The sequence below is a fragment of the Pocillopora verrucosa genome, chromosome 5 (genome assembly GCF_036669915.1).
Source record: "Pocillopora verrucosa isolate sample1 chromosome 5, ASM3666991v2, whole genome shotgun sequence".
Lineage (NCBI taxonomy): Eukaryota > Metazoa > Cnidaria > Anthozoa > Scleractinia > Pocilloporidae > Pocillopora > Pocillopora verrucosa.
Genome location: NC_089316.1, coordinates 2420263 through 2445554, shown reverse-complemented (window position 1 = coordinate 2445554; position 25292 = coordinate 2420263). Strand labels below are relative to the sequence as shown.

Below are 25292 nucleotides of genomic sequence, written 5' to 3'. Positions count from 1 at the left end.
TAAAATCAATAAAACTTACTCATACCCTGTGTATCCGTTGTATTTTCTAGCGATTTCTGCCGTTTAAAGCGTGCTTTACAATCACTGTTGTTTACATCATCTACTTTTATTACGTTGATAAAATCTGTACAGACATCACACCAACCAACTCGCGCGCAACGTAAGAAGACTATAATGAAGGCTTGAAATAATATTGCGATCGATTTTCATCAAGAAATGGGCCAGGAATATTCCACAATAGTGCAAATAATCGTGAAGACGGTTGCAGAAAAGCGATTGCGTGACGCTCGGTAAGCTGTAAGATGACATGTTATTATATACCAGACGCAAAAACTCTTCAGATTCTTAGTCTGCATTTTGTACCCACTCTGCAGTCTGCAGTCTGCAGTCTATATTTTGTATCCGGTCTGCAGTCTGCTGTCTGCATTTTGTACTAACAGGTATCCGTGGCACCAATACAGTTTATTTTTGGTTACATTTATTCGCAAAACACACATAATCTACCACAAAATACCTGTGAGTGAGGAAATTCGACATTTTCGTTCTTTCCCACATTAATATTCTTCTCTCCTTTTGTAAGAATGTAGACATCACTCACAATGTTTCAAGTAATCCACCCACCCTACAAAAAAGGAACTCTTGCACGCATAGCATGCCTATGTTTTGAAATAGGTGTATGCCCTTGGCCAGACTTGAGCGCACTATTTCAGTATACTAGTCCGACACCCGTAGTATCACTACACTTGATTCCAAGGATCCAGTACCATCCAGGTATCCCAGTTACCCTGCTCACAGGGTCTAGTTTTGTCTTTTTTTTTTTTTTTTTTCCTCCGCCACAAAATGGAAAAATTGCGCAATAGTACCCAGAGTTCATTGGGCCCTCAACACCATGACAACTAACTGTGATCCAATGAGGGTGAAGATGTTCACATGCTGATCACGTGTTATCTTGATGATGATTGACGTTGTCATGCATGGACAGGTCCAGGTCACATGACGAGCACGAGATTTTCTTTTGTCGGTCGTTTCGTATTTCAACGTGTTTGGATTACGATCACCTGAAGCGTTATAGCGCAAACGCTCGAAATACTTACAGACGCATACACAAGTCGTATTGTTCGCGGCCAGTCCACACTAAAAGATGTTACTGAGCGGTAATTTTGGACCGGATTGAGTCGCGAACTGTGTATCCGTTGTAGTTTCTGGTGATTTCTGCCGTTTTAAGCTTGCTTTACCATCACTGTTATTCACATCATCTACTTTTATTACGTTGGTAAAATCTGTACAGACATCACACAAACCAACTCGCGCACAAAATAAGAAGAGTATATTGAAGGCTTGAAATTATATTACGATCGATTTTCATCAAGAAATGGGCCAGGAATTTTCCACAATAGTGCAAATAATCGTGAAGGCTGATCGGGGAGAAGCGATTGCGTGACGCTCGGTAAGCTGTAAGATGACATGTTATTATTTACCAGACGTAAAAACTCTTCAGATTCTCAGTCTGCATTTTGTACCCACTCTGCAGTCTCCAGTCTATATTTTGTATCCGGTCTGCTGTCTGCATTTTGTACTAACAGGTATCTGTGGCACCAATACAGTTTATTTTTGGTTACATTTATTCGCACAACACACATAATCTAGCACAAAATACCTGTGTGTGAGGTAATTCGACATTTTCGTTCTTTTCCACGTTAATACTCTTCTTTCCTTTTGTAAGAATGTAGACCACAAGTAATCCACCCACCCTACAAAAAATAACTCTTGCATGCATAGCATGCCTATGTTTTGAAATAGGTGTATGCCCTTAGCCAGACTTGAGCTCACTGTTTCAGTATACTAATCCGACACCCGTAGTATCACTACAATTGATTCCAAGGATCCAGTACCATCCAGGTATCCCAGTTACCCTGCTCACAGGGTCTAGTTACTGGGATACCTGTGGTAGCCCAGTCATAAAATGCCTTTGTTTTTTTGTCGTCTTTTTTTTTTTTTTTTTCCTCCGCCACAAAATGGAAAAATTGCGCAATAGTACCCAGTGGTCATTGGGCCCTCAACACCATGACAATGACAACTAACTGTGATCCAATGAGGGTGAAGGTGTTCACATGCTGATCACGTGTTATCTTGATGATGATTGACGTTGTCATGCACGGACAGGTCCGGGTCACGTGATGAGCACGAGATTTTTGCTTAGAAAACTCTTTTGTCGGTCGTTTTGTATTTCAACGTGTTTGGATTACGATCACCTGAAGCATTATAGCGCAAACGCTCGAAATACTTACAGACGCTTACACAAGTCGTATTGTTCGCGCCAATCCACACTAAAAGATGTTATTGAGCGGTAATTTTGGACCGGATTGAGTCGCGAACTGTGTAGCCGTTGTAGTTTCTGGTGATTTCTGCCGTTTTAAGCTTGCTTAACCGTCACTGTTATTCACATCATCTACTTTTATTACGTTGGTAAAATCTGTACAGACATCACACAAACCAACTCGCGCACAAAGTAAGAAGAGTATATTGAAGGCTTGAAATCATATTACGATCGATTTTCATCAAGAAATCGGCCAGGAATTTTCCACAATAGTGCAAATAATCGTGAAGGCTGATCGAGGAAAAGCGATTGCGTGACGCTCGGTAAGCTGTAAGATGACTCTTCAGATTCTCAGTCTGCATTTTATACCCACTCTGCAGTCTGCAGTCTGCAGTCTGCACTGAGTCTATATTTTGTATCCGGTCTGCAGTCTGCTGTCTGCATTTTGTACTAACAGGTATCTGTGGCACCAATACAGTTTATTTTTGGTTACATTTATTCGCACAACACACAATCTACCACAAAATACCTGTGTGTGAGGTAATTCGACATTTTCATTCTTTTCCGCGCTAATACTCTTCTTCCTTTTGTAAGAATGTAGACCACTTACAATGTTTCAAGTAATCCACCCACCCTACAAAAAATAACTCTTGCATGCATAGCATGCCTATTTTTTGAAATAGGTGTATGCCCTTGGCCAGACTTGAGCTCACTATTTCAGTATACTAATCCGACACCCGTAGTATCACTACACTTGATTCCAAGGATCCAGTACCATCCAGGTATCCCAGTTACCCTGCTCACAGGGTCTAGTTTTTACTGGGATACCTGTGGTAGCCCAGTCATAAAATGCCTTTGTTTTTTTGTCGTCTTTTTACTGGGATACCTGTGGTAGCCCAGTCATAAAATGTCTTTGTTTTTTTGTCGTCTTTTTTTTTTTTTTTTTTTTTGTTTTTTTCCTCCGCCACAAAATGGAAAAATTGCGCAATAGTACCCAGAGGTCATTGGGCCCTCAACACCATGACAACTAACTGTGATCCAATGAGGTGTTCACATGCTGATCACGCGTGCTATCTTGATGATGATTGACGTTGTCATGCACGGACAGGGCCGGGTCACATGACGAACACGAGATTTTTGCCCATAAAACTATTTTGTCAGTCGTTTTGTATTTCAACGTAATTGGATTACGATCATCTGGAGCATTATGGGGCAAACGCTCAAAACACTTATAGACGCATACACAATTCGTATTGTTCGCGGCCAATCCACACAAAAAGATGTTATTGAGCGGTAATTTTGGATCGGACAGAATCGCGAACGCTTGAAAGCCATGAAAGCATTGAATGCCTTGTATATCTTGTATGCCAAGTATGCCAATATCTTAGTTGAAAACGTAAACTCGTTGTAAAAAGCAAAATCTGAAATCTGAAACCAAACTGCATATACTCTATGCAATCTATTGAACAACACTACTACCGTGAGACTGAAGAACAAAATTCAAATGGATGCAAACTGCTAGTGAAGAAACATGTCATTTTAGATTCACTTGATGCCAGGGAACGTAGCTACGATAACAGTGCGAATGGTATTAATTTCACGATCAGAAAGGTGAATCTTATGTTTGTTTTCATTGTAGTTGTATGGATATTCTTTTTTAATAAATACATGATCCAAAATCCCGTGTTTTTTGTGTATAATGTTATTATGTCAAGTATTGTTTACGCAATTGTCTTGTCACAGGCGACCCAAGATCACGTTTCGAGAAAGAGCCAACGATTAATTCACGAACGCGTCACGCGTTGTGTGACTCAGAGTAAGTTATTCTAGGAACCGTTGAAAATTTGAACACGTTATAAGGAAAAGTATAAGGAACGAAATATGGTCGATTTACAACGACAAATATTTCGAAATATGAAGATTTTTCTCGAAAAATCAATAAAACTTACTCATACCCTGTGTATCCGTTGTAGTTTCTGGCGATTGTTGCCGTTTTAAGCTTGCTTTAACATCACTATTATTCACGTCATCTACTTTTATTACATTGGTAAAATCTGTACAGACATCACACCAACCAACTCGCGCGCAAAGTAAGAAGACTATGTTGAAGGCTTGAAATTATATTACGATCGATTTTCATCAAGAAATGGGCCAGGAATTTTCCACAATAGTGCAAATAATCGTGAAGGCTGATCGCGGAAAAGCGATTGCGTGACGCTCGGTAAGCTGTAAGATGACATGTTATTATATACCAGACGTAAAAACTCTTCAGATTCTCAGTCTGCACTTTGTACTCAGTCTGCAGTCTATATTTTGTATCTGGTCTGCAGTCTTCTGTCTACATTTTGTACTAACAGGTATCCGTGGCACAAATACAGTTTATTTTTGGTTACATTTATTCGCACAACACACATAATCTACCACAAAATACCTGTGTGTGAGGTAATTCGACATTTTCATTCTTTCCCGCGTTAATAATCTTCTTTCCTTTTGTAAGAATGTAGAACACTTACAATGTTTCAAGTAATCCACCCACCCTACAAAAAATAACTCTTGCATGCATAGCATGGCTATGTTTTGAGACAGGTGTATGCCCTTGGCCAGACTTGAGCTCACTATTTCAGTATACTAGTCCGACACGCGTAGTATCACTACACTTGATTCCACGGATCCAGTACCATCCAGGTATCCCAGTTACCCTGCTCACAGGGTCTAGTTTTTTTTTTTTTTTTTTGTTTTTTTCCTCCGCCACAAAATGGAAAAATTGCGCAATAGTACCCAGAGGTCATTGGGCCCTCAACACCATGACAACTAACTGTGATCCAATGAGGTGTTCACATGCTGATCACGCGTGCTATCTTGATGATGATTGACGTTGTCATGCACGGACAGGGCTGGGTCACATGACGAACACGAGATTTTTGTCCATAAAACTATTTTGTCAGTCGTTTTGTATTTCAACGTAATTGGATTACGATCATCTGGAGCATTATGGGGCAAACGCTTAAAATACTTATAGACGCATACGCAATTCGCATTGTTCGCGGCCAATCCACACAAAAAGATGTTATTGAGCGGTAATTTTGGATCGGACAGAATCGCGAACGCTTGAAAGCCATGAAAGCATTGAATGCCTTGTATGTCTTGTATGCCAAGTATGCCAATGTCTTAGTTGAAAACGTAAACTCGTTGTTAAAAGCAAAATCTGAAATCTGAAACCAAACTGCATATACTCCATGCAATCTATTGAACAACACTACTACCGTGAGACTGAGGAACAAAATTCAAATGGATGCAAACTGCTGGTGAAGAAAGACGACATGTTGGATTCACTTGATGCCAGAGAACGTAGCTGCGATAACAGTGCGAATGGTAATTATTTCACGATCAGAAAGGTGAATCTTATGTTTGTATTCATTGTAGTTGTATGGATATTCTTTTTTAATAAATACATGATCCAAAATCCCGTGTTTTTTGTGTATAATGTTATTATGTCAAGTATTGTTTACGCAATTGTCTTGTCACAGGTGACCCAAGGTCACGTTTCGAGAGAGAGCCAACGATTAATTCACGAACGCGTCACGCGTTGTGTGACTCAGAGTAAGTTATTCTAGGAACCGTTGAAAATTTGAACACGTTATAAGGAATAGTATAGGGAACGAAATATGGTCGATTTACAACGATAAATGTTTCGAAATATGAAGATTTTTCTCGAAAAATCAATAAAACTTACTCATACCCTGTGTATCCGTTGTAGTTTCTGGCGATTGTTGCCGTTTTAAGCTTGCTTTACCATCACTATTATTCACGTCATCTACTTTTATTACATTGGTAAAATCTGTACAGACATCACACCAACCAACTCGCGCGCAAAGTAAGAAGACTATGTTGAAGGCTTGAAATTATATGACGATCGATTTTCATCAAGAAATGGGCCAGGAATTTTCTACAATAGTGCAAATAATCGTGAAGGCTGATCGCGGAAAAGCGATTGCGTGACGCTCGGTAAGCTGTAAGATGACATGTTATTATATACCAGACGTAAAAACTCTTCAGATTCTCAGTCTGCATTTTTTACCCACTCTGCAGTCTATATTTTGTATCCGGTCTGCAGTCTGCTGTCTACATTTTGTACTAACAGGTATCCGTGGCACAAATACAGTTTATTTTTGGTTACATTTATTCGCACAACACACATAATCTACCACAAAATACCTGTGTGTGAGGTAATTCGACATTTTCATTCTTTCCCGCGTTAATAATCTTCTTTCCTTTTGTAAGAATGTAGACCACTTACAATGTTTCAAGTAATCCACCCACCCTAGAAAAAATAACTTTTGCATGCATAGCATGCCTATGTTTTGAGACAGGTGTATGCCCTTGGCCAGACTTGAACTCACTATTTCAGTATACTAGTCCGACACGCGTAGTATCACTACACTTGATTCCACGGATCCAGTACCATCCAGGTATCCCAGTTACCCTGCTCACAGGGTCTAGTTTTTTTTTTTTCCTCCGCCACAAAATGGAAAAATTGCGCAATAGTACCCAGAGGTCATTGGGCCCTCAACACCATGACAGGTAACTGTGATCCAGTTAGGTGTTCACATGCTGATCACGCGTGTTATCCCTCAACACCATGACAACTAACTGTGATCCAATGAGGTGTTCACATGCTGATCACGCGTGTTATCTTGATGATGATTGGCGTTGTCATGCACAGACAGGGCCGGGTCACATGATGAACACAAGATCTTGCTTATAAATTTCAACGTATTTGGATTACGATCTCCTGGAGCATTATGGCGCAAACGCGCAAAATACTTACACATGCATATACAAGTCGTATTAATCGCGGCTAATCCACACTGAAAGATGTTATTGAGCGGTAATTTTGGAAAAAATTGAGTCGCGAACGCTTGAAAGCCATGAAAGCCTTGAATACCTTGTATGCTAAGTATGCCAATGTCTTAGTTGAAAAACGTTCACTTGTTGTCAAAAGCAAAATCTGAAATCTGAAACCAAACTGCATATACTCTATGAAATCTCTTAAACAACGTTACTACCGTGAGACTGAAGAAAATAACTATAATGGATGCAAACTGCTTGTGAAGAAAGACGACATGTTGGATTCACTTGATGGCAAGGAACGTAGCCACGATAACAGTACTAATGGTATTAATTTCACGATCAGAAAGGTGAATCTTATGTTTGTTTTCATTGTAGTTGTAGGGATATTCTTTTTTAATAAATACGTGATCCAAAACCCTGTGTTTTTTTGTGTATAATGTTATTATGTTAAGTATTGTTACGCAATTGTCTCGTCACTGGCGGCCCAAGCTCACGTCTCGAGAAAAAGCCAACGATTAATTCATGAACGCGTCACGCGTTGTGTGACTCGGTGTTAAGTTACGAGAGGAACTGCACGTTATAAGGAATAGTACAGGGAACGAAGTATGGTCGATTTACAACGATACATAATTCGAAATATGAACATTTTTCTTGTAAAATCAATAAAACTTACTCATACCCTGTTTATCCGTTGTATTTTCTGGCGATTTCTGCCGTTTTAAGCTTGCTTTACCATCACTGTTATTCACGTCATCTACTTTTATTACGTTGGTAAAATCTGTACAGACATCACACCAACCAACTCGCGCGCAAAATAAGAAGACTATATTAAAGGCTTGAAATAATTTTGCGATCGATTTTCATCAAGAAATGGGCCAGGAATATTCCACAATAGTGCTAATAATCGTGAAGGTTGATCGCAGAAAAGCGATTGCGTGACGCTCGGTAAGCTGTGAGATGACATGTTATTATATACCAGACGTAAAAACTCTTCAGATCCTTAGTCTGCATTTTGTACCCACTCTGCAGTCTATATTTTGTATCCGGTCTGCAGTCTGCTGTCTGCATTTTGTACTAACAGGTATCCGTGGCGCCATTACAGTTTATTTTTGGTAACATTTATTCGCAAAACACACATAATCTACCACAAACTAGACCCTGTGAGCAGGGTAACTGGGATACCTGGATGGTACTGGATCCTTGGAATCAAGTGTAGTGATACTACGGGTGTCGGACTAGTATACTGAAATAGTGCGCTCAAGTCTGGCCAAGGGCATACACCTATTTCAAAACATAGGCATGCTATGCGTGCAAGAGTTCCTTTTTTGTAGGGTGGGTGGATTACTTGAAACATTGTGAGTGATGTCTACATTCTTACAAAAGGAGAGAAGAATATTAATGTGGGAAAGAACGAAAATGTCGAATTATCTCACTCACAGGTATTTTGTGGTAGATTATGTGTGTTTTGCGAATAAATGTAACCAAAAATAAAATGTATTGGTGCCACGGATACCTGTTAGTACAAAATGCAGACAGCAGACTGCAGACCGGATACAAAATATAGACTGCAGACTGCAGAGTGGGTACAAAATGCAGACTAAGAATCTGAAGAGTTTTTACGTCTGGTATATAATAACATGTCATGTTACAGCTTACCGAGCGTCACGCAATTGCTTTTCTGCAATCCGCCTTCACGATTATTTGCACTATTGTGGAATATTCCTGGCCCATTTCTTGATGAAAATCGATCGCAATATTATTTCAAGCCTTCAATATAGTCTTCTTACTTTGCGCGCGAGTTGGTTGGTGTGATGTCTGTACAGATTTTATCAACGTAATAAAAGTAGATGATGTGAACAACAGTGATGGTAAAGCAAGCTTAAAACGGCAGAAATCGCCAGAAAATACAACGGATACACAGGGTATGAGTAAGTTTTATTGATTTTACGAGAAAAATGTTCATATTTCGAAATATGTATCGTTGTAAATCGACCATACTTCGTTCCCTGTACTGTACTAACGTGCAGTTCCTCCCGTAACTTAACACCGAGTCACACAATGCGTGACGCGTTCATGAATTAATCGTTGGCTTTTTCTCGAGACGTGAGCTTGGGCCGCTTGTGACAAGACAATTGCGTAAACAATATTTAACATAACAACATTATACACAAAAAAACACAGGGTTTTGGATCACGTATTTATTAAAAAAGAATATCCATACAACTACAATGAAAAAAAAACATAAGATTCACCTTTCTGATCGTGAAATTAATACCATTCGTACTGTTATCGTAGCTACGTTCCTTGCCATCAAGTGAATCCAACATGTCGTCCTTCTTCACAAGCAGTTTGCATCCCATATAGTTATGTTCTTCAGTCTCACGGTAGAAGCGTTGTTTAATAGATTGCATAGAGTATATGCAGTTTGGTTTCAGATTTTGCTTTTTACAACAAGTGAACGGTTTTCAACTAAGACATTGGCATACTTAGCATACAAGGCATTCAAGGCTTTCATGGCTTTCAAGCGTTCGCGACTCAATCCGTTCCAAAATTACCGCTCAATAACATCTTTCAGAGTGGATTAGCCGCGATTAATACGACTTGTATATGCGTCTGTAAGTATTTTGCGCGTTTGCGCCATAATGCTCCAGGAGATCGCAATCCAAATACGTTGAAATACAAAACAACTGACCAAAGAGTTTTATTAGCAAAAATCACGTGATTTGTCATGTGACCCGGCCCTGTCCGTGTATGACAACGTCAATCATCATCAAGATAACACGCGTGATCAGCATGTGAACACCTCATTGGATCACAGGATCACAGTTAGTTGTCATGGTGTCGAGGGATAACACGCGTGATCAGTATGTGAACACCTCATTGGATCACTGTTAGTTGTTGGATCACAGTTAGTTGTCATGGTGTTGAGGGCCCAATGACCTCTGGGTACTATTGCGCAATTTTTCCATTTTGTGGCGGAGGAAAAAAACAAAAAAAAACAAAAAAAAAAAGACGACAAAAAAACAAAGGCATTTTATGACTGGGCTACCACAGGTATCCCAGTAAATACCTGTGTGTGAGGTAATTCGACATTTTCGTTCTTTCCCACATTAATATTCTTCTCTCCTTTTGTAAGAATGTAGACATCACTCACAATGTTTCAAGTAATCCACCCACCCTACAAAAAAGTAACTCTTGCCTATGTTTTGAAATAGGTCCATGCCCTTGGCCAGACTTGAGCGCACTATTTCAGTATACTAGTCCGACACCCGTTGTATCACTACACTTGATTCCAAGGATCCAGTACCATCCAGGTATCCCAGTTACCCTGCTTACAGGGTCTAGTTTCAGTGTGAATCCTCGCACGCCTGCCCGCTAGCGCAGCTTGTTGAATCTAAAACGAAAAAAATAAACTCTTTTAAGATTATCATTGGCTTCTTTTCCACCCCACCACTATTCTTAGCAACAAAGGTCGCCATTTATTACTCGCCAAAACTATCAAATGCACTCAAAAGCCTAAAATCGAAACAGAGTTTACAGGAATCGACCAATCGAGCGAGCGAGCGAGTGCCATTCTCCACATCATATTTACAACTCGCTCTTGCGCATGCACTCAATTTCCGAGTTAAAAAGGGACAGAACGGTTTACGCTTGATAATTTGAATCAGAGCCGTATGTTCTCCTCTCTCTTCCCATTTCTTTATTCCTAGCCCAGAATGTTGAATTGAATGAACCTCACGCAAACTGCGCTCTCGTGCGTGATAAGTAGAAATAAGTGCGTGCGAGCGCGTGATGGCTCGCGATAGATGGCTTGCGGTTTCGACCTGACTAAAGATAAATAAAACTATAGGTAGGGCAACAGGAAACTACTCTGACGGTATTTAATTATTCATGTTGAAAACTTTTTATATGTGATATATTTAGAGGGCTTGATCAAGGCTTTGCGTGATAAAAAGATTAATCTTCATGAGAAATGTTATTCTTTCAGCATGTATTGCTTAAATTAGTTACTTCTGTCAACTGTAGGTGATAGTTCTTTAGCGTATATTTCTATTAAGTGTGTGAAATAAATTTAATTTATCTTCACTTGGCGCCCTCTTTGACTTGTCCTTTCTACACCGAATGCTAATCGAAAACAATGCCTGAAATGCCTGAGAATAATTCGAACATATCTGTAACCCTTTAAAGTCGATTTGACCAAAATTTACAGAGAATGTATTACACCTGCTTTGAGGACACGTGCTATTTCTATTCCAATTTCTTGTTAAATGCAAAAGTTGCCAGGAGTTTGAAATCGGCTTATGAGTTTTCACAAGAACATAAGCAAACAAAGCGTTTAATGGGTGGCATACAAATAGGTGGCTGTCGAATTGTTGTTTTCTACCAGCAAAAAAAAGGGTCAGTTTGATCAAATTTGCTAAACTGAAGTGAGCCACTGAAAAAAAATAATGACTTTTATGATATGAACTTTGGGGCATTACTCTGACTCACAATCCCATTGAAAACCATAATAAAAGCTGACGTGTGTGGGGCCGGATGGGTTGACGTGAGCCAAAAATGAGTTGCGTTCTTTAATAAATCATGAGTTTCGTGTTGTGACTAAAACAAACAATGGTAAAGTATATTTGACATGTGGGTTGAGTTTAATGTTGGTTCTTTTCGTTGCCCCGAGGGTTTTCCTTTGGGTCTTCCAGTTTCCTTCCCTCCTCAAGAGCAAACACTCCAAATTCCAGTGGAGACAGTGGAAACAAGAGCCACCTCGTGGAATGTCCACTGCTAAAATCCCATTATTTATTATTGTTATCATATTATCATTATTATTATTACTATTATTATTAGTATTAATATTAACAAAGAGGTTTGCAAAATGCTATTTAAGTCTCCGTCATCCTCTTCCTAAACAAGAGACTCTATTTCTTCTTTCTTTCTCGAGTCTCTTTGTGAAATGCTCTTGATGAGAAAAAACATCACTGTAAAGACAATAGCGCTGCTTGACGACAAGAAGCTGAATACAAAATTTAAACGTGGAATGAATAAACTTAATTATTCATTTGAAAATATTGCATGTCAAGGATATTGTAATTTAAACGCCTCTATGTGGTCCAGCGTCACTCTTAATTTTCCCAGACGTAAGATAATGAACGCCTGTTAGCAGGAATCGACAAATTGCCCCCTCACATTTTAACTTGAGTTTTGCTTAGTGAAGGACGAAAAAGGATTCTCGAGTTTCACCCTAAGTCATGATTCACTTTGCGCGTGTTCGTCGAGTTATGGTTGCAGCGAAAAATGTCTTTTTCATCCTTGTTCTAGGAATAATGTTTACAGAACACGCCACTTGTACTAATTCGGCTCTCTTTAAGACGCAAGAAAATACTCGGCTTAATGGTCATGTCGTTAAACAGTTTCAATCGCCCAGTTTTATGTCATGCAATCACTGGTGCCTCAGGAACTCCTGGTGTACTTCAACAAACTTCAGAGAGCTATCCGAGGTGAACAAGAAAGGAATTTGTGTACTAAAAAAACATGGATACGTCGATCAGAATACAAACCTTGATGATCAAAAAGGGGTGACATTCTCTTTGCTCGTGAAGGTACATAGGTCTTTAATTTAAGCCTTGCATAACGTATCAGAAGCCAGAAAGTTTTTCTGTCATCAATTTTTGTAATGCAGCTAGAAATGGCTGCCATGAATACTGGACAGAGGGAGGTTTTTATGCATATTGTTTTTTTTACAATATTCGACGGTTTACTAAGAATTCTAAGTCTATCCCTTTCACGGGAACTTTCGAAAGCGGTTTCACAGTGGAGTCTTTTGAAAACGCACCGTTTTAAAACGCTCCTTTTTAGTGTGGACTGGTGAAAACGGAGCATCTGTCCATTTTCAGGTATATTTAGATTGTAGTGTCGTGTGACACTAGCGTCAACTTACGTCATGCACGTAATTTAAGCAAGGGAATTCTGGGATTAAAATAGAGAGCAGACCATATGCTCGTAACGGCCGTTTACTGTGAATTACTTTCGTGTTCGTTCTCCACATTACATTGGCAACGAGGACGGCCCGTCGTTTCAGGTCAATCGCCGCAGTCTTTGTGATGGCTTCTTGTCTTCTAAGCTTCGATTCGTTCGATATACACGCAGATGGTGCAATCGCTCAACGATGGCGAAAATGGATCAAACGGCTCGAAAATCTGTTTGTTGCTGCTGACATCAAGGACAAAACGAGGCAAAGCGCTTTTTTACTTTATTATGCTGAAGAAAAGGTATGTGACTTCTTCGAAACTTTGCCGCAGAGCGGAGATGATTTTGAAACGGCAAAAGAGAAACTTACTGAGTACTTCGACCCCGAAAGGATGTCGAGTATGAAACTTGCAACTTTCAGCAAGCGAAACAGAATCCATGGTGAATCGATGAATGCTTATCACTCTCGTTTACGTCAACTGGCATCTACATGTGAGTTTGCTAACATCGATAAGAAAATTAAGTCGCAAATAATTCAACCTTGTTCGTCACAAGCCCTTGCTGCAAATCTTCAACAGTCCGACTTCACAAGCCTCAGCAAGGATCGACAAATGTCGACACAAGCACTCTCAAAATCTTTGCTAATGTCCGTAATCAACTGATCTCAGTGGATGGAAAAATTGCGCTCCGTGGAAACCGCATGGTGATACCTAAAGTCCTTCAGAAGCGAGTGGTAGAATTAGTGCACGAGGGCCACCAAGGAATAGTTAAGACACGTAGCCTGTAACTTTCAAAGGTATGGTTTCCAAGAATGGACAATGCTGTTGATTCAATTGTTAAAAAGTGTTGTCCATGTCAAATTGCTACATCGAAGCCTTCGCGCGAAACTCTGAAAATGACTCAGTTACCTTGTGGTCCCTGGCACCAAGTCAGCGTCGACTTCTGCGAAGTGGCTGGGCTCTATGTTCTTGTCGTGATACATGACTACTCTAGGTTCCCTGATATTGAGATTGTGCATTCAACTGCTGCCAATGCTGTGATTCCCAAGCTGGACCGCATATTTGCTGCCTGTGTTGTTCCTGAAGTCGTAAAAACTGACAACGGTCCCTCCTTCAATGAGCATAAGTTCGCACAATTTGCTGACTATCTTGGTTTTGTATTCCAAAAAGTCGCCCCCTTATGGCCAGAGGCATATGGCGAAGTTGAAAGGTTCATGAGGTCGTTTGGAAAGGTACTTCGCACCACTACAAACTGGAAGCAACAAATGTATCAGTTTCTCCGCAACTATTGTGCCACCCCTCATAGTACTATTGGTCTTGCCCAGCTACTGCTCTTTTTGGACGATCAATCAGGGTCAAGCAACCCTGCCCTGTGGTGATGCCTACAGACTTTGGTATGATCCTGTAGCTTTGCGTGAACAAGATGCCTAACAGAAGTTGAAGATGAAGTGTCATGCTGAATCTAAGGGAGCTATCAGAGAATGTGACATCCAAGTTTGAGACACTTTTTTAGTGAAACAGCCAAGGCGAGGAAAGCTGTCAACACCTTATCAACCCACTCCACTTATTGTCACAGACAAGAATCAAAGCATGTTAACAGTAGAAGGTCCTAACTCGAAAGTGACTCGCAATTCATCACACTTCAAGAGGTTTCTGACTGGTGAACCCGTCACACCGTTATTTCACTTGAGGAATCTTCTATTGATGTTGACTTGGAAACCAGTTCCCTGTCTTCTGCACCTACCTCGTGTCAGAAGTTTGCAGACCCTGGGCCTATTGACCCTACCGATTGTGCCGAGACCTCGACTGAAGTCGTGCTTCGAAGGTCTACCCGATTGCCCAAGCCTACGAAGAGACTTATTCAAGAGATTTGATCAGATATTGTTTAATACTTACGTTGATTACGAGCATTGCTGTTGAACATTTCTAATTTCAGACATGTCTTACTAAGAAAGACTTACGAACATTCCTTATTAAGAAGACACAGTACTCCGTAACTTTCAGTCGTTTCAGTCTTAATTTGAAAGCAGTTTTTTTCTTTTGTCTTACTATTGTTAAAGATGTTTTGTCTACAATTTTGTGTACGAATTCTTTAGCTAAAGGAAAACAGGAGTGTAGTGTCGTGTGACACTAGCATCACACTACGGCATGCATGTCATTTAAAGTAGGAAATTCTGGGATTAAATAGAGAGCAGACGATGTGCTCGTGATTCCCCGATCCTCTGTACATATTTGACCCCTTAACTTGGATGACCGGCCAAAAATAAAGCTTTCGGAAAAGTTAAGTGTTCCTTCGACCATTTTGAGCGCATGCTCTATGTTACACGTGGGATCGAGGGTAAATAGTGTCATTATTGTCTGAATGTATGTTCCATAAAAAGAAAATAGAATAACTTCTTTGACTTTTTATAAATACATCTTATTCGATGGTTTAATTCGGAGTACGCGTCGATATTTTTCGAGTTGTGTAGTATTTTATGTAGTAGTTGTGTGGAAAATACGAGCAATGAAGAAAATGTCCGCTCGTGTTATATCTGAAACCATTGAATAAATGATTTATTGTCTCACTATTATTTCACTATTTTGATTTTAGATTGCGAAATATATCGGACGGCCTTATCTGCGCATCGTATCGATCACATAAGGAGTTCACGAAAGACGAGAACAACACGGATGAAACCATTTAAGAGTTCTATGTGACCAACGAAAATATCTGTCGCTCGTAAAAGTTCGGTTCTTTACAAGTCAAGCCTAAAAAACGCAAAAAAAAAAAAATCAAAGTTTGGATCGTTTCTTGGGATTACTTTGTTGCTCTGTATTTTTTCCCTGTTCTACAGTGTAATACCGTTTATTACCGTGGCATATTTTGCGCGCGTCCTCATGAACGTATTTGGTGAATTGACGCCGTAATGGAATAATGAGTGCATTCACAGACATATTGTTGTCTTTATTGTTATTTTCCTCTGGCACAATTATTCCCCAGTGCTGTTTACGAGGCAGCTGTTTAAAGCGTTACACTCCTGATATCATCAGTTGCATGAATGTTTCTAAGGACATTCAATGTTCAATTATCTCCGAACGTCATCGGTACAAGGTTTTGAGTGACTCTGAATCTAAAGGAAATATGAACCCATCTTTTTGCAAATTTTCTCTCTCCCCCCTTCCCCCCCCCCCCCCCCCCCCCCCCCCCCAATGTCCGAGCTTCCACCATATTTTATAATATATCAGAACATTTTGCCTTTGATAAAGCCATATGCTTGAGTATTCCGATACATTTTCATTTTTAGCTGCCTCAAAATGCAATCAGAACAAGATTCTGAATGACTCCGATCGACACAACGATTTTGGTCGCGGTGACCGCAAATGTGATAAAAATTTGACAGAAGACTGGTACAGATTCTCGGCGGGGGCTGGAACAAGCATAGCTACACAATGCATTCCAGGTGCCCTAAGTTGTGGAACGGACTTGCCGGGTTGGATGGACGGAGCACACCCAACAGTTGATGAAGGAGTCGTTTCTGGAAACGTTTGTTTTAGTGGCTATGGTAAATGTTGTTACCACAACATTATCATCAACGTACGGAATTGCAGCTCTTTCTTTGTATACAGATTGAAACCAGTTTCAATTTGTCCTAGCCGGTACTGTGGAAAAAGTTAGGTTATAATCCATCGATTAAATGACATTTAATCGATGGATATAAAATCCTCACTTATTGCTGACTACCTTAGACGATTATCTTAGACTTTAAACTGCTGCAGGTTAAAATTCCAAGGCCCTAACTCATTCCTGAAAAAAAAGCTGGATAGAACGGTTTACGCTTGATAATTTGAATCAGGGCTGTATTTTCTCTCTTCTCTTTCTATTTCTTTATTCTTAGCCCAGAATATTCAATGGAATGAACCTCACGCAAACTGCACTCTCGTGCGTGATAAGTAGAAATAAGTGCGTGCGAATGCGTGATGGCTGGCGATCGATGGGGGCTTGCGGTTTCGACTTGACGCAAAAATTTATAAAACTAGATAGGGCAACAGGAAACTCCTCTGACGGTATTTAATTATTGAAAAGGTTTTTATATTTAGCATATTTAGAGGGCTTGATCAAGGCTTTGCATAACAAAAAGAGTAAATATCATGAGAAATGTCATTCTTTCAGCATGTATTATATTTGCTCCAGTTACTTCAGTTTACAGTTGACCCAATCAGTAAATCATGTATCATGATACAATTTTCATAATAGAAATAAGTGCGTGCGAATGCGTGATGGCTGGCGATCGACCTGACCATAGATAAATGAAACTATAGGTAGGGCAGCAGGAAACTCCTCTGACGGTATTTAATTATTTATATTGAAAACGGTTTATACCTGGCACATTTAGAGGACTTGATCAAGGCTTTGCATGATAAAAAGGGTAATTAATCTTCATGAGAAATGTTAGTCTTTCAGGATGTATTGAACTCACTTTAATAAGTTACTTCTATCAATTTTAAGTCGACCCAAAGTGATGATTTAGTTAGGGTAGAATTCTGTAAAGTGTGTGAAATAAATTTCATCTTTCTTCACTTGGCGCCCTCTTCGACTTGTCCTTTCTACACCGAATGCTTATCAAAAAAAAAAAATTTCTGTGACCCTTTAAGTCGATTTGACCAAAATTTACAGAGAGTGTATGACGCCTGCTATGAGGACAAGTGACATTTCTATTCCAATTTCTTTTTAAATGCAAAAAATTGCCAAGAGTTTGAAATCGGCAGGAGTCTCTTGTGTAGGATTGTTGTGAAGCTACACTGCTAATTATTCAATAACGTTGATAGATAGGGTGGCTATTTCACAAGAAGACATGAGCAAACGAAAGCGTTAAGCGGGTGGCATGCAAAGAGCTGGCTGCCGAACTGTTGTTTCTGCCAGCAAAACAAAGGATCAGTTTGATTAAATTTCCTAAACTGAAGTGAGCCACAGAAGAAAAATAATAACTATTATGATATGACCCTTAAGGCATCGCTCTGACTCACAATCCCATTGAAAACCATAATAAAGCTGACGTGTGTGGGGCCGGATGGGTTGACTTTAGCTAGAAATGAGTTGCGTTCTTCAATAAATCATTAGTTTCATGTTGTGACCCAGAAAATTAATGGTAAAGTGATATTAGACATGTGGGTTGAGTTTGTCGTTGGTTCTTGTCGTTGCTCCGAGAGTTTTCTCTGGGTCCTCCGGTTTTCCTCCCTCCACAAGAACAAACATTCTAAATTTCAATGGGAACAGTGGAAAGAAGAGCCACCTCGTGGAATGTCTACTACTAAAATGGCTTTTATCGATACCACTGAGCTCCAACGGCCTAAAAGCATAATGGATAATATGTTGGTACATTCGCAGACGTTTGACCTCTGTGTTTATCAATAGTGTTTAATAGAATTGTGACTCCATCTATCCTTAGTTGTCGTAAACGCTCTGAAAACCTAAAGTTCCCGCTTGGCTGCTAGCTGAGGTCATAATTAGATGGTGGGGGTTGTTTAATTAACGTTTTGAAAAATAGAATTGAAGTAATTTATGTTTCTGTGAATTATGGCTTAGCTGCAGTGAATATCGTACATAGTATGCATTTGTTTGATTGAAAAACCAACACAAATCAAAACAGGGGTTTTTATAAACACAAACATAATTTTGTATTGAACATTGAGCAAAAATTTTACGGTGTAACCATTTGCGTAGCATCCTTATAGGAATATTATCTTAACGCGTTTTATGTTATAGTTTTCATTTTCTCAAGGGAGGGTATAAGGGAACCTATAATTGAAGATTGATAGAAACTTAAAGCCTTAGAAAGAAGTAGAGGGGAGGGGTGGGGGGAAAGAACCTTGGTGTTCTTGACACATTTTCTCTTCTCGTAAGTTCGTTATCGGAGGGGGGCTGATTAGAGAGGGAAGTTATCTTAAATAATGAAAAAGAAAAACCAGCTGGTGTATTAGAGCCGATTTGAAAAAAATGACTGAAATAAAAATCCACAATTCCCCCATTCTCTCTGACGAGGGGCTAACGAAGGGTTAAACTCTTTACGGTGGCCAAATTACGCTATTAACTCAGTTGATATTGCAAAATTACCCTGTATTGAGACTTTGACAAATGACTGCTTAATACGACGCCACCAAATGCAGGTTCGACTATTATTTCACTCACCATTTTCGCCGAGAAGAGGTGATTGTTGTCTTTTATCCGTTTCGCTTAGAATAGATTTAACCTCCAAAAGTTATTTTGTGGCTTTAATAGAATTTTCTCTTCATTTTGTGACATTTGTGATAACGATGTCGTAAGCTGCCATTCAATTGCGAAACTCCCACCAGGATAACAAACATCGATTAGCGTTAATAAACACTGAAAACGTGACATCATTTCTGTTTTCATCACAGCATATCCTCAGTGATTGCAAAGGGACTTATATTGGAGAGGCAAACTGTTCTGCTCGTATTTTGTCAAGAAAGAATTCAAACCAATGAGGAACTGTGTAAAACAGTTTTATTGTTGATACTTGGAGTGATATCTTTCCTTATGGTGGAACAACTGATCAAGATTTTTTTTTTATTCACGATTGCAGTTTATGTGGTTCTTTCGGAAGGTGAGTTTAAAAATAGATTGTATCAGCGAAATGCTTCACTAAGTTAAAGATTTGTTCTGTACGTTTGGTCCTGTTTTCATAAAGAAACATTTCAATGATCAATGCGTTATTCTTCGTTCCTCCTTTGCCGACTGACCAAAAGATAAATCCTTTTTGCTATTATTGAGAAAATTATACAATTGTGTCGGGTATGGTGTTCGTGCTTACGCCTGCGTCTGTTAAAAATACACACGAAAAAGCGAGTTAGTAAACACCTCCCTGCCTCTTTGGAGAGCTACCATCTTCTTCCGTAAATAATGCGGAAATGATTTGTCGTTTGTCGAGTAGCTGAAGCAGAATTTACGTTTCATCTGTTCTTACGAAGGATGGTTGGTTTGTCGTGACGCTTTAAATTTGAAATCGTGTGAATTGTTGACATAAATTATGTGATAAGAAATTAAGGCTTAAAAAAAGGAAGTTTTTTCCCCCAATTCGAATTTCCACTATTAAAAGTATGGATATAATTTGTCTTATTGATAATCGTGGTTAGATTAGCGGGTCGGGCCTGCTTAATTGATTTAGCTCATTCATCGATGAACGTCACTCTCATGATAATTTTGGTCCTTTCAAATGTCAATAAGTCGAATTCCAGTTTTCATCAGGAAAGCAGTTTCTCAAAATTAAAAAAACCCTGATGGCATTTGGAGATAATTTTCTTAAGTGTGGCGTCTGCCTTCAGTGCGTATCTCAGCCGATGTGTTTTCTCAGTCCGTTTTTTCTTCCAAATTTTTGAAGTAACATCCTGCTATAATTTATAACATGACGAAACAACCTGCCGTTAAATAATTGATAGCGAGATCTTATCGAAGTCTTATTTTCAAAACATACTTTTTATTGCAGATAATTGCCGAATACTGCAATTTTTGGAAGCTAAAGATGGCTCAGCGCTGGAAAAACACATCGTAATAGCAATTGCCTTAAACTCTGAGCATTCGTGCAGAGTTCAGTGTTATCTGGAGAACGCATGCGTATCGTACAACTTTGGAAAGAGAGTAGCAGGAGATGAAGTCTGTGAATTAAACAATTCGACAGACATACAACATCCGGATGATTTAAAGCCGAGAGTGAATTTCATTTACCGTGGAGCTGAGGTATATAAAAGTTTCCTATAATTTTACAATTTTTGCACCTAGAAAAGGATCTCTATAGGGATAACCGTTAGCCGCAAAGCGGCCAAAAAGTTTAGCCTTAAAAATAGGCGTAAATATTGACAAATTCTAATCGTTAGTCGTAAATAAACTTTAACTGTTGAAATAATTGTTTTATTATACATTTTTTTAAACAATCTGAAAAAGAAAACACTTCTCTCTGGGTTTGTCATAAGTGTGAGAACACAACGCGGACTAGGGGCTTGGAAACAAGGCAGACTTTGAAATGGACATGATAATGTCAACTTTATTCGTCATTGTAAATTGAATGTATGCTGTCGTCCAATTAGAGTTTTCACAGTAAGTTTAATGTATAATAATGGAGGTTATTAACCGTTAGCGGTAAAATGGCCAAAATTTTTATCGTTAGCCATAAATACCACATCCCCATTGGGACCCTCTCATAGAACAATCACAGAAGCCCCCCTCTTTGAAGGTTTGTCGCTTTATTCAAAGGACAGTTTCAGGGCTAGAATTGATGTCACTTCAGCACAAGTTTCCCTTAAATGAAAGAAACAGATACAAAGTCCTAGCAGTCGGACCATATATAATTTTATAAAGGACTAAATGATGTCTCATTAGAGCGGTTCAATATTATAGTTCCTCTTTGATGCGGACACTGCAATCAGCACATGTCGAATGATTCACGCCCTGGCCCAATTATTATATCATGTTCTTGGGCAAGACACATTACTATTACAGTGTCTCTCTCCACCCAGGAACATGAATGATTAAAAACTATCAGATCAGCATATTTCGATGAAGAGCTGCAGTTCTTCATGTCGCTTCATTCAAGGGAAACTGAGAAAAGCTATGGCAATTATGAGCTACAGCTCACAAACCTTAACCTCTTATCATTCCAGAAAGAATTACGTTCATAGATTCTTTTCGTACTTTCCCATAATCCTCCTGTCTACTTCAGTCTGATTTGAATGGTTTTTTCCATTTATCATTTCCCAGAACTCATGTGGAACCACGCCTTGTATGAATGGTGGGACATGTCAATCCGGGTTTTTACCACACGGATACCGCTGCCTTTGTGCTGCAGGCTTTACTGGGTTAAAATGCGAAACAGGCAAGATATTTGAAAGGAACTGGATAACACCATCTGAAATCCAAGTTATCCTCTTCAGCCTATGACTATTTTGGCTCATTTTTGATCAGTCTTTCATTTCGATGTTTTGACATCTAACAAAACTAAGAATTTGTCACTTGTACCTCAAGAGCTCAAAGACGTAAGAGAGAGCACGAATAGTTCCTAATTCCATTGTCAGCTGCGACACTACAGAAACCAATTACTGCCAAAAAAAAAAAAAACGAAAAAAAAAATAATCTCCTGGCAAATCTTGATTAGACCCGTTTCTGAAGTCACTGGGGGTATCTTGCAATAACTAATCCCATATAACGAGTTTTTCTTGTTCTTAAACGTCCTTGAACCCTCTCAGGTCCCTTTTCTTGCGAGTAATTGAACATTTCATGTAGTGTTTATTCCCCAAAAAAATATTGGAGCGACGCGTAAGGTAGCGAATCATGCTCAGCTAAGCCAATCACAATTGGAATTGCAGATATAGACGATTACAGCGCTAATCCGTGTCACAATGGAGGATCATGTCGTGATCTTGTCAATGGGTTCAAGTGTGACTGCCCTGAGGGGTACCTTGGAACTCTGTGTGATACAGGTTGGTGATTCTTAGGTTTGTTCTTTAAGAGCGAACGGAATATTTTGAAATTGGTCTTCATGTTCGCACGTAAAAGGTTTAGGGTTAGGATTAGCAGCAGGGGATCTTCTGTACTCATTTGGACCCTTAACTTGAATGACCGGCCGAAAATGAAGCTTTCGGAAACGTTAAGTGTCCTTTCCACCATTTTTAGCGCATGCTCTATGTTACACGTGGGATCGAGGGTAAATAATGTCAGCATTGTCTGAATGTATATTCAATTAAAAAAATAGATTAACTCCTTTGACTTTTTATAAATACACCTTATTTAATGGTTTAACTTAAAGTACGCGCGGATGTTTTGAGAGTTGAGTAGTATTTTATGTACGTCTTCTCGTGTTATATGTTAAACCATCGAATTAGGGATATATGACTCCACTATTATTTCACTTTTTAATATTTTGATTTGAGTTTGCGAAATACATCCTACGCCCTCTCTGTGTATCGTATCGATCGCAGAAGGAGTACACGAAAGACGAAACAACACGGACGAAACCATTAAAGTGTTCTATGTGACCAACTAAAAGATCTGTCGCGCGTACAAGTTCGTTTCTTCACAGGTCAAGCCTAACAAACGCAGAAAAGAAAAATCAAAGTTTGTTGCTCTGTATTTTTGCCCTGTTCTACGATGTAATACCGTCTATAAACGTGGCATACTTTGCGCGCGTCCTCATGAATTTATCTGATAAATTGAAGCAGTAATGGAATAACAGATATATTGTTGTCTTTATCGTTGTTGTCCTCTGGCACAATTATTCCCCAGTGCCGTCTACGAGGCAGTTGTTTAAAACGTTACTTTCCTGATATCATCAGGTGTATGACTGTTTCGAAGGACCTTAAATGTTCAAGTATCTCAAAACGTCATCAGTTCTAGGTTTTGAGCGATTCTAAATCTGGAGGAAATATGAACCCCTCTTATTTCAAATTACAAATACTTGAGTATTCCAATACATTTTCATTTTTAGCTACCTCAGAATGCAAACAGTACAAGTTTCTGAATGACTCCGATCGACACAGCGATTTTGGTCGCGGCAAAAAAAAATGTGATAAAAATTTGACAGAAGACTGGTACAGATTCTCGGCGGGGGCTGGAACGAGTATACCTACTCACTGCCTACCGCACCATAGATGTGGAACGGACATGCCTGGGTGGATGGACGGAGCACACCCAACAGTTGACGAAGGAGTAGTTTCCAGAAAAGTTTGTTTTCATGGCTATTATAACTGTTGTCACCGCCACATAATGATCAACGTACGGAATTGCAGCTCTTTCTTTGTATACAGACTGAAATCAGTCCAAGATTGTGCCAGCCGGTACTGTGGAAAAAGTTAGAGGCTGAAACACAAATCGTGTTTTTAAGGATACTGTATATCATTATACCTTGATCTTTAGCCCTTTGTTTAACGTACCGTTGAATTAATTCAGATATCACGAACACGTCAAGAATGAAACTTAACTTTAAAACAGTTCGTCCTTTTTTAAGAACTTTCATTAAGAATATTAAGGAGGCCTGATCAGGACTATGCAGAATTATAAGCGTAAAATTTATGAGAAATGCTATTCTCTCAGCAGGTATTATAGATGTTTACTTTAGTTCCTTCAGTTGGCAGCTACTCCAATCAGTATATGATAAAAGACGATGTAATTTTGATGCTTACACTAAGTTATTGTTCTTGAAGGTATAGGGTTTTTTTAATACGTGTAATTAAGTGCATCTTTCTTAACTTTATTGTGTCTTTGACTTTCCCTGTCGCTAGTGTAACTGCTTCCGTTGAAGCTAAATGTTACTGCTTCCGGGAAAAGCTGCGAAATACTTTGTAGTTAGATTGACACCTGAGTGATTAGTTCCTTTTAGACAGAAAATTATAGTTAACGTTTCGGTTCAGGATAAGACCCCGTGTGATCAAGATCGTTTTTGAATAGAAGACAAGTTAGACTGTAATCCTCGCTAAAGTCCGCGAACGTTGGTAAACAATAACTTGTTTTGTGATTAACTGGGATACCTGGATGGTACTGGATCCTTGGAATCAAGTGTAGTGATACTACGGGTGTCGGACTAGTATACTGAAATCGGTGCACTCAAGTCTGGCCAAGGGCATACACCTATTTCAAAACATAGGCATGCTTTGCATGCAAGAGTTACTTTTTTGTAGGGTGGGTGGATTACATGAAACATTGTGAGTGATGTCTACATTCTTACAAAAGGAGAGAAGAATGTTAATGTGGGGAAGAACGAAAACGTCGAATTACCTCACTTACAGGTATTTTGAGGTAGATTATGTGTGTTTTGCGAATAAATGTAACCAAAAATAAACTGTATTGGTGCCACGGATACCTGTTAGTACAAAATGCAGACAGCAGACTGCAGACCGGATACAAAATATAGAATGCAGGCTGCAGAGTGGGTACAAAATGCAGACTAAGAATCTGAAGAGTTTTTACGTCTGGTATATAATAACATGTCATCTTCAGCTAACCGCGCGTCACGCAATCGCTTTTCTGCGATCCCCCTTCACGATTATTTGCACCATTGTGGAATATTCCTGGCCCATTTCACGCGTTCGTGAATTAATCGTTGGCTTTTTCTCGAGACGTGAGCTTGGGCCGCCTGTGACAAGACAATTGCGTAAACAATATTTAACATAATAACATTATA

The 25292-nt window shown here is 39.3% G+C and overlaps 3 protein-coding genes across 3 annotated transcripts in view; all 3 read left to right on the top strand.

Annotated features, from left to right (window-relative positions):
* The window catches only part of LOC136281065 (uromodulin-like), a 28287-nt gene extending 10632 nt beyond the window's left edge, over positions 1-17655 (top strand). The window contains exon 6 of the mRNA XM_066167277.1: positions 16691-17655. Within this exon, the coding sequence (XP_066023374.1) occupies positions 16691-16783 (93 nt within the window). The 3' untranslated portion in view covers positions 16784-17655. The remainder of the gene's footprint in view (positions 1-16690) is intronic.
* The window catches only part of LOC131768543 (uncharacterized), a 59011-nt gene that overhangs the window by 20148 nt on the left and 13571 nt on the right, over positions 1-25292 (top strand). The window lies entirely within an intron of this gene.
* Positions 19536-24122, top strand: LOC131778459 (uromodulin-like). Its single transcript, XM_066167837.1, has 5 exons — positions 19536-19730; positions 20610-20860; positions 21878-21992; positions 22483-22596; positions 23601-24122. Exons 1-5 carry the CDS (start codon positions 19664-19666, stop codon positions 23966-23968), a joined length of 915 nt encoding a protein of 304 aa, XP_066023934.1. The 5' UTR covers positions 19536-19663; the 3' UTR covers positions 23969-24122.